At 63.6% G+C, this 10,126-nt stretch overlaps 1 protein-coding gene across 1 annotated transcript; it reads right to left on the reverse strand.

Annotated features, from left to right (window-relative positions):
- Window positions 1-481: 481 nt before the first annotated feature.
- Window positions 482-7,341, reverse strand: Tmem8c (transmembrane protein 8C). The gene is made up of 5 exons (XM_005408452.2): window positions 7,207-7,341; window positions 3,788-3,902; window positions 3,173-3,321; window positions 964-1,080; window positions 482-674 (listed from the first exon to the last, which is right to left on the reverse strand). The coding sequence occupies exons 1-5, from the start codon at window positions 7,339-7,341 to the stop codon at window positions 525-527; spliced, it is 666 nt and encodes a 221-aa protein (XP_005408509.1). The 3' UTR covers window positions 482-524.
- Window positions 7,342-10,126: the final 2,785 nt, after the last annotated feature.

The following is a 10,126-nucleotide window of genomic DNA, read 5'->3' on the forward strand; positions in this document are numbered from 1 at the left end:
CAGGGCCTGCCTTCTGCACAGGGAGCCAGCGGCCGCCTGTCCACCATGGGCACCGGCACCTGGCCGTGGAGTTGCAGGAGGGCGCACTGCTCTCCTGGGGACCTGTCTAAGAATTGGGACTTGAATAAAGTGTGGGAAAGGCAGAAGGTGGGGGGCAGGGTGCTCCTGATATCGCTGAAGCCATAGAGTCAGGTCCTAGCTGGAGGCACAGGGTGTGAGGCAGGCCCCAGCTCAGGCAGAACCGGCCTTCTTGGGGACATTCACAGCCTGGGGTGGGGGACGGAAGTGGTGCCAACTGATTTCAGGAGAAAACAGCAGTGCCTGGCAGGGACGCGGCCCTGGGGTGGTACAGAACCCCCTCGGGGGCACTGGGTGGACTGGGCTAAGTGCTGCGTGCAGTAGACACAAGGCCTCCGCCCAGTCCTGGGCCCCTCTGAGGACTCGGAAGAGACCGTTGATCGCAGACACACCAGGTGGGAGGGACACCGGGGATGGAGTGGGTGGGGAGGGGCGGCCGGGGTGCCTCAGACACAGGCGCAGCAGAGGGTAGAGAGGTCCAGCTTGGCTGGGGCCCCCGCGTCGCCAGCCTTTTTGTTGACCTTGGGCAGCAGCAGGACAAAGGCCATGGCCAGGGCACAGTGGTAGAAGCTGTGGACGTAGGTGTAGTCCCACTCCTGCAGGGGACAGGGCAAGGTCTTGTGCTTGGTCCTGCCCAGAGCTCAGTCGTCCAGGGCCAGCTGTGCCACCAGGCCACACTGCACTGAAAGTCTACGCCGAAGACCTCCAAGTGGGAGGACTGGGAGACCCCTGCCCCTCCCTTCCCTTTCCCTCCCCCTCCCTCTGTGTCCCCCACGCCCTCGCCGCGCACGATGCTGGTGGCACTGGGGACAGACAATGCCCCTACTGTGCAGGGGCAGGAGGCGGGGCTGGGTGGGTGACTGGCTCCTCTGTGCCCGCCCCTACCTGGAAGAAGAAGCGGAGCATGAGGGCCAGGGCCCCGAAGCAGAGGCCGGGACCAACTTGCTGGGCGTAGACGCTCCTGTCGGGGTACAGGCCTCTCTTCTCCTTCATCTTCCTCAGCTGCGGGCACAGGGGAGACAGCCCAGCTTTCAGGCTCGGAGGGGCACTGCCTTCCTGAGCCATCTGGCTATGGGCTGGCACATCCAGACGCCCTTCACTCCAGCCAGCCCTACCACATACAAGGGCAGCCTACCCAGTGGAGACCCTGGACAGCGCAGGAGCAGTGGCTGGGCTGGGGGCTTCTGGGACATTGCGCTGAGGACCCCACCTCCCTCCAGGAATCCCCAGGGGACTGTGACAGCCCTCGGGGCAGGGGTGGTAGCTATGGGACTCTAGCGAGTAAGCAGCCACCTGGCCCGTATCAGGCGTGCTCCCCAGGGGGGGCCCTGGCTCTGTGGGCAGCGACCCCCAAGCCAAGCAATGGAGGGGGGGAGCCAGAAAGAAGGGGAGCACAGAGAGGAAGGGCTGGCCGCCAACCCTTGTCCCGGAGCTGCTCCAGAACCCGGCTGCCATGGACACAGGTGGGAGAAGCTGCCACACATCCAGCATGGACAGTAAGTGTGGGGTGCAGGGCAGCACCCCATGATGCAGGTCACCAAGGGAGGGGACACAAGGACAGCGCCTGGCCTGGTGGGCTCTGCTGGCACACGTCTTGACACAGTGCCTGGTTGCCGTGTCCTAGAACTCACTGTTGCTGGCAGGTGTCACTGGGGACTGGCACAGGTCTGGAGAAGTGGGCACTCCCCTCACCTGGCAGCCTTGCGGTCCCGGGAGCCCCTGTCGCCCAGCGCTCTCTATTTCTTTCTTTTTCTTATTTTGAGATAGGGTCTCACTATGCAGCCCAGGGTGGGCTCCAACTTGTGGTGATCCTCCTGCTTCAGCCTCCTGAGTGCTGGGATCACAGGCGTGCACCACCACGCCCAAGCTCAGCTCTCTCTTTTTCTGCTCTCCAAGGATGCTTGTGTCCCCAGAGCTCTCCCAGGGAGGGACGAGGTTGGAAGGAAAACCCACCCACATTCCAGGAAGCAACTGCCCTCGAAAATCCAAGATAAATGGCACTCTCGATGGTCTCGGACTCGCAGCGTGAGCCCAGACGCGGGGGACGGCAGCCACCTCCCCTGTTCCCGGGGACAGCGCCAGTCTGGGGCCTCAGGAGCCTCCTGGCACCCAGTAGGAACCGGGAGTGGATTCTGTCCTGGCTAATTAGAACCCAGTCGGGTTCAGAGGTTCAGAGTCGGCCAAGAGCGGCAAGGAGCACCCCTTGGCGGGCCGGATGGGGCGTTATCGGGGGGTGTCTGTGTTTATGAATTCCAGAGCAGTCATTAGCGGGGACCTCAAGCCACCCCCAGGCAGCCGGGCTCAGGGTCAGCCCAGGGCGCTCCATTCCTCAAACTGCAGCAGGGAGCACGGCTCTGCCTCTTGGTGAGAGTCAAGCTGCCATGGCTGCCCTGCTGGGGCCTTGTGTCTGGTCCTTACTGTCTTGTGCCTCAGTTTCTCCCTTAACCAAATGGCAACACAAACCCTGCACCCGATGACTTGGAGAGGAGCTGGCGAGTCACCGGAGGCCGTGGGCACTTCCTCCCCAGGGGACACCCCAGCTCCTGCACCCCAGGGCGGCCGTGGCCCATCCTGCCTTGAGGCCCTGGTCCAGAGCCAGCTGGCCTCTCAGGCCTGGGCTTTGTCCCCCTCTCAGCAGGTACCACTACACTGCCCCTCCTTCACTCCAGCCACCCGAGTATGTCTCAGCCTTGCAGCAGGAGGCGGGCCTGCAGGAGCTGGGCTGGGCTGTGGGTGCTTCCCAGGAGTCCTTGAGACTAGAAACCAACTCGGGGGGTGTCAACCCCATCCAAGTCCCTCCTTCCAAGTTAGAGCCATGCCCCAGGCTCACTGCCGCCAGGAAGTCTTCCGAGTCTCCTGGGTGGGCCTGTCTTTGATGCCTCCTATGCACGGTGAGGCCACTCAGGACTCAGGTGCAGCGTCGGGGAGGCTGATCAGGGGAGTGGTCCAGCTTCACCCAGCACTGGGGACTGAGGTGGGGACGGACAGGGTGGAGCTGGGCACCCGGTTGTCATAACCATGGGTTTCTGCCATGCTCCCCAGGAGAGCTGGAGGGATAGGAGGCCCAGGCGGCCGGGAGGTGGTCTGCACATACCCACTTGGCCGCGATGATGAGCACGGCGGTGCCGATGGGGCCCGAGTACACGCCGTAGCCCTGGCGGTCGTGGTAGGTCCTCACAGCGATGGTCAGCACGCCCAGCATCACTAGGGTCGACCTCTGGGGCTCATCAAAGTCGGCCAGCGCTGGGACAGGAGAGACACCAGAGCAGTGAGTGTCCTTTGCCCTCTTGGCTGTGCCCAGACTTAGGTACCCATGATGGGCGATCCGTGGCCCAGTCTGGCCGGGAGAGCTCTGAATTCCAGCCCATTTGATCCTGGTTGATTGACTGATTGTAGTATGGGAGGTTGGACCTGGGCTTTCCCCCTGAGCTGCATCCCCATCACTTTTTATTTTGAGGGAGGGTCTCACTGAGTTCTCCAGCTTGGACTTGAACTTGTGATCTTCCTGCCTCAGCCTCCCTGAGTACTGGGATTACAGGTGTGCACCACCGTAATGGTGCTCAGTCCATTTCACAGGAAAGGCAGAGTGCTGCTTCCCGGGTAGGCGCCTATTTTCATAAAAGACCCCTATGGAAGTGAATTGGGGCGATCGGGTCCCACATGGAGGCCGAGCACTGAGGCGGGGCTGGGGCTGGCCGGGGCCACTCACCCATGAGGGACACCCACATGCTGAGCACCGTGCCGTAGATGCTGAAGTATTCCAGGATGTCATGGCGCAGGAAGCACAGCATGGACAAGCCAGGCCCGGCGCAGGCGTGGTGCAGCTGCGGGGACACGGAGGCCGTCAGGTCCTGTGCGACCCAGGTGCCACGGAGACACTGGGAGGCGGGGCCCAGCCCTAGTGCTGAGGCTCAGCCGTGTCCCGTTGCAGGGGCCTGATCGGACCAAGGCAGGGTGGTCACCAAAGCCTGAGAGGTGGGGACAGACCGGGTCTACACCCTCCTTCCAGTGTTCACTGGCAGCCTCTCCTCCCCCTCTCTCTTCTCTTCCCTCCCCCCCCTCCCTCTTTTCTTCTTTGCAGTCCTTGTGACTGAACCCAGGACCTTTACACTGAGCTACATCTTCAGCCCTTTTCTAAATTTATTTTGAGACAGGGTCTCACTAAGTCACTAAATTGCTAGGTGGGGCTGAAACTTGTAATCTTCCTGCCTCAGTCTCCCCGAGTGGTGGGCTCATAGGCGTGCTCCACCACGCCTGGCTATGCGCTAGTCTTTCGGTGCCAGGCCAGGGCCTTCTCGGGGCGCCACCAGGCCCTCGTGACCCATACAAGCACCGGTCCGCTCCGCAGTCGTGTCCTCAGGCAGGAGGGGGCACTGGGCACCGGGGGCCTTGTTGAGAAAGGTCTGAGGCCTCCCCCGAGCATTGGCCGCCCTGTTTCCAACAGACTCCCAGGGCCCACGCTTGTTGATCTCCCCCACTTTCCTGCTGCCGTCTCCCCAAACCTGGCTGAACTCCATTCTTAAAGCAAAATATCTCCAAGGAGTATTTTCCTAGCAGGCAACTTGTTTCTTCCGGAAAACCTCTGTCCTTTCGCACACACATCTCATCATATTTAATCGCATGACATAATTATTTTGACGGCTTCGGCCGGAGAGCAGCACAAGGGCTCTTGGTGAGCCGGCTCAGGGGAAGGACCAGGCCAGCCCGGCGAGTCGGGCCAGGCTCGGAGCTGCTGGCTGCAGACGCAGGTGGCCTGAGGCTCAGTGGCTCCACGAGCCGTCAGCAGAGGGAGAGCAACCAGGGCCAGGGAGGGGCTCCCGTGTCTGCATCCTGCGCAGGCCTCCTGGAGAGCCTGGCTGTGCGGTGCGTGCTGTACCCTTTAAGGATTGACGCTGCCAAAGAAGAGGGTGAAGGAAGGGGACGTGGTGCAGGGCAGCACTGGTGGCCTTAGGGAAGGAGAACTTCAGGTGGGGGCTGATCAAGGTGCCCAAATATCCGTGGGAGAGAAGCCCCTCCCTTCAGGCCCTCCTTTCCTCCTGCTGGGGCCAGCTCTATGGACTGTGGATGGGGTGGTGAACAGCACTGCACCGCCTGGCCAGGGGCTGGCACATGGCATCCCCTGTGGTGTGGGGTGTGGCTGGCCCTACTAGGGCACTGTAGGGTGGGTAGGAGCTTAGATCTGTGTCGGGCCTCGTGGACCCTTGCTGTGGGGCTGAGGCAGGAAGCTGAACCTGCAGGGCCTCTCTGTCCAGCAGGATGAAGACAGACTCTCTGTGGAGCTTTTAGAGGACCCCAGAGGTTGAACACCCAGCAAGGCATCTCATAGAGGAGGCTGTGTTGCCGCAGAACTCTGGGAGGTGCAGACTGCGGCTCTGAGGCTGAGGACATTTGTCGCAGAAGGCAGCTGGCCCTGCCACTCTGGGGGCGTTGGGTGCGGCCGTGGCCTCTGAGGCTGGCTGAGGAGGCAGCTGTGGGCCCGGCCCGGCAGGGAGGGGCACCCGGCTGGTGCCTGGGGTGTGCTGGGGGCCCAGCCTGAGCCTTGGGGATGAGATCGCCTCTGTCCCTGGGCTGGGCTCTGGGCTTGGCTTTCCCTCTGCCCAACAGACACCTTGCCACTGGTCTGGGCTGAGTCCTTCAAGGAGAAAGTGGGGTGGCGCTGGGCAGGGCCTGGGGGGCCAGGGGCTCAGAGCGTGTAATGTTGGGGTGACACGGGACCACAGCACCCCGGGCCTCAGGCTCTTCGCTGTCCAGGGTGTGTGGGATGCCAGGTCCGTGGCTGCCGTCTCCTACGCCAGGAGGATGCTGAGTCCCAGGGCGCCCGACCCCTCGGGGCCAGGCCTGTCCCAGCTCAGTGTTGCCACAGCAGCATCCCAACGGGGGTGGGGGGACCTGCGCGCCCCACCTGGACCTGGAACGCGGGCTGGACTTGGCTGGCTAGTGCGCAGAGGGCGTGTAGGCACAGTGTGCAGACCGTGTGCTCACAGGCCTCCCCAGTCAGAGCTGCCGGCTGTGCACACATGCATGGCCTGGCCACCAAGGCTGGAGGGTGTTCACAGGCCCCTCTGCTGCACAAGGAGGCCGGCGGCCGCCCACTCCCCAGGGTTCCTGTCACACAGGGCCAGGCTGTCGGGGAGGGCGAGTCTGCGGAACGGAGCCGTGGAGAGGGGAGTCTTGTGTGAGCCCAGCAGGTGGACCTTGGGGGAGGCCTGGGGAACTCGGAGGTGGGAGGACACTTGGACACTAGGACAGAGAGATGGCAGTGGGTGGAGACGGTGGTGGGTAGATTATCAGTCAGGGGGAAGAGTGGGTGGGGGATGACCACGTAGATTTAGATTACAGAGATGGGCGGCACGTGGATGGCAGGTTCAGTAAATGATAGACACACAGGCAGATGGAGAATGGACAGATAGAAGCAAGCTAGAGGTGTGGGTAGACAGAACTGAGAGACGGCGGCAGGGCCGGAGTCAGGGAAGCCAAGGGTCAAGCAAGAGGTGAATTTTGTCGGGATAGAGACCCAGAAACAGAGAGAGAAGCGGGGGAGAGAAGGGGCATGAGATAGAAAACCGGGAGGAGAAACAAAGAGACCCACGAGGGAAGCGGGAGGGAGGCCCAGACTCAAGCACCTTCCCCAAAGGCAGCGGGTGCCAGGTGCTCTGCTTTATAAAAGACGCAGAAATCAGCCCATGACAGTTACCTGGAAACAGAGGGGGCGAGGGGAGGGGGCAGAGCTCCAGGAACCGACATAAATAGCAAGAGAAGACGCCGGGGAGCGGTAGGCCCCGTGCACACGCGCACACACCCCGCCTGTGCCCTGCGTTGCCAGCCCTGGCTCCCCGCTCCTCCTGCCGGCCCTGGTTGAGGGCAAAGCTGAAGAAGTGAGGTGGGAGGCCGGGGAAGGCCCAGTGCAGCGACGCTGCAACCGCAGACCTGGCCACCGCCGGCTTGGGCTCGTGCACAGGAAATCTTCCCCACACAGATGGGGAAACTGAGGCCCAGAGAGGGGAGGGACCCTGGGAGCCGTCTCTCCCCAACCAGACCCCACCCTGAGCTCTTTCTTTCACTTCTACCGCTCCCCACGCACAGACAGCCAGGGAGAGACCCGTCTCTGCCCCAGTGGCCCAGACTCACAGCCAGGAAGAACATGGTGAAGAGGTAGACCATGGCCTCCATGTGGAAGCGGCGCTTGGCGGCTATGCTGACGGTGGGCAGCAGGGCCAGGCTGCTGAGGGTGGGCAGGAGCAGCTTGGCCACGAGCGTCCCCATGGGCAGCAGGACCGTGCTGGCTGGGGAGAAGGCCGGCTCCGTCCGCGGCCGGCGCAGCTGTGGCGCCCACACCCAGGCTGAAGAGTGGATGAGGCAGGTGTTGAGCACCCCCACCGCGGTGGCCCAACAGCTGACAGCCACGTGATCGGCCCTGGCCTCGCGAGCCTCTCCCTGTGGAGCAGAGGGGCGAGCAGGAGGCTATGTGGCTGTCCTCGGTGCGGCCACCTCGGGGAAGTCCCTGTGTGCACAACCTGACCTCAGGCCACCCTCAGGCCCCTCCTCAGGATGAGCAGCCCCTGGGCGCTGCGGCTCGGGGCCGGGTCCACCGGCGGCAGGAGGCGACAGGACCCGAGCTGGCCCGCTCTGTGCTGGGTGACACTGTGACTCCGTGAACCAGCACACGGACCCTCGCCACTGTGCCCCGGTGAGGCCGCAGCCGCGCCACCCTCTTGGCTTTCCTGCCTCCTCTTCCCACAGCACCCCGTCTCTGTGGCTCGCTGTCTGGGGGCCCGTCTCGCCCGTCCCCCTCATCCTGCGGCCCAGGGCTGATGTGCGTGTGGCCCAGCTGGGCTCTGCGTCCACGAGTTGATCTGTGGTCGGCGAAATGCTCTGCTTCTGTTCCGTTTTGGCCTTGTGGTACGGTCAGCACAGGACAGGTGCGCAGATGATAAACCGCAGCCACACGCATGTCCCCCGCGGCACGCATTCCCAGCACCCCTCCCGTGGAGCCCCCGGCAGATTCACCTGCCGCCACGACTTCTGCCCAGGCTGACTTTGCTCTCAAGCTCAACACTGGGCCTGCAGTGCGCGGCTCCACGACATCCATCACGCTGGCCTGGGCCGGCATCTCTGGCTGTGGGTGGGCGCGTCCCGTACCCTCCTCCTCCTCTTCCTCCTCCTGGGAACTGGAGTCAGTGCTGTCTGGCCCCATGCTGCCCACGCCACCCTGCTTGGAAGCCTGGGTGTCCCACCGGTCTTCCGCCTGAGGTCCCACACCCCATGCCTTCCCCGAAAATGCTTTCTAGCCTCCGGTGGCTATGGCCCACTTCTGCTGTTCACCACCAACACCTGACCTGAGACGCCTAGTTGCATCGCACTGCTTAAAACCCTGTCAAGGTATCCGCAAACCTCACGGTGAAGTCCAAGTGCCCATGGAGGCTGCCTGGCTGGCCATCCTGGACCCCTGGACCCCTGACCCCCACCCCGGGCCTTCCCCACTCCCAGTGCTGTGTCTTTCTGCCTCTCCTGCAGGCTGGGGCCTTGCTGATATGCAGCCTGGCCTGGGTCTGCGGTTCTGGGACTGACAGCACCCCCACCCCAAGACAAATGCCCCACATGCCGTGACCTTCCCGTCCACCCTATGGCGGGGACGCTGCACAGTGGGGTCCAGGGCAGGGGCTCAGGCTGCTGGCTCCTTGCCCCAGCCTGCGGCACCCAAGTCCTACACTCTTGGGTCTCCAACAAGCACTGCTGAATGACTTTGTTAAAGGAATGAATGAGCGCCTGCAGAGGTGGGTGGGCTGGCCTGGCCTTGCCGATGGGAAAACCAGTCCCTGCTATGTGTGTCGTGGGGGGCGGGAGGCACAGTCCCCAGGGGTCCTCAATCCTGCCCCTCTGCCCCAGCCCCTGGCCCTCACCCCCAGGAGCAGGCGAGACTGGAGAGGAAACAGCAGGCGATGTCAGTGCGGGGAGCGCTTTTTGGAGCACATGTCTGTCTTGTCACGGGGTGGGGTGTGTGTTTTGCAGCTGTGAGCTCCGGGCCCCGGGTGTCTGCTTGGGGAAGGGAAGGAGCGAAGGGGTGGGGCAGCGGGTGGCGCTGGCTGCTGACCTCCTGTTGCTGCGCTAGGGAAGACAGGGCCGGGGAGGGAGGCACCGAGAGCGAGACAGGTACCAGGCCTGGGGCAGCCTGGGCGCCCCGCATGGGGCTGGACGGGGACTGCTATGTCAGGGGACACGGTGGCTGCGGGGACGGCCCCCGCCCAAGCCTGGCTGCCTGGACACTGCCCAGCTGACCTCTGAGCAGGCGCCTGGCTCTGCACAGGACTGGATTCACCCTCTTGTCTCCGGCCTGAAGAGCTGGGGCAGACTGGACTGGGAAGGCAGACGCTTTGGGGGCATTGAGGGAGGGCTCAGGCCAGACACCGCCAGCAGAGTTGCAAGCCGGCCCCGTCCCTCCTGCCCGACGCGTCCTGCTGAATCCAGGCTTCAGTCCAGCGGCCCCTCCAGACCCTGGGCTCTTCTGGACGGAAGCGGACCCTCAGCCCTTCCTGACCCCCAACCTCTGCGGTGTCTGCCTTCTTCAAGTCCCCAGGGCCCTGCCCGCATGGGTGGTGCAGATCACTTATACACACAAACGGCTGTCCAGCACCAGGCCTGTGCCAAGGCCGCCGCCTCCTGTGTCCCGTGGGCAGCAGCGGGGTGCCGACCTCTGCTCTCTCTATAGTGCAGTTTAGGAGACTGAGGCCCAGAGAGGGGTGGAGGCTCCCAAGGCCGCCCGGCCATACCTGACTCCTGTGCCCTGGGTCCTGTGTTTCCCTCCTCTTATACCGGCCGGGGAGGCCAGAGCTACTCTCTCACTTCTATGCCCCTTGTCCCTGGCACGTGGGCTCTTAGGATGGCCTGGCCTCTCTTACAGCCCCTGGGGTAGAGCAGGAGGCAGGGGCTGCCTGTCTCTGCCCAGCAGGTGGCGCTGGTCCAGCGGGACTCTGTAGGCTTGCTACCCCCAGCCTCCAGCACTGGGTGGCGGGAGCCCATGCCCCAGCTCTCATGTGGAGTCCCCATACTG

Source organism: Chinchilla lanigera, unplaced genomic scaffold (assembly GCF_000276665.1).
Source record: "Chinchilla lanigera isolate Chin_1 unplaced genomic scaffold, ChiLan1.0 scaffold00112, whole genome shotgun sequence".
NCBI classification, from domain to species: domain Eukaryota; kingdom Metazoa; phylum Chordata; class Mammalia; order Rodentia; family Chinchillidae; genus Chinchilla; species Chinchilla lanigera.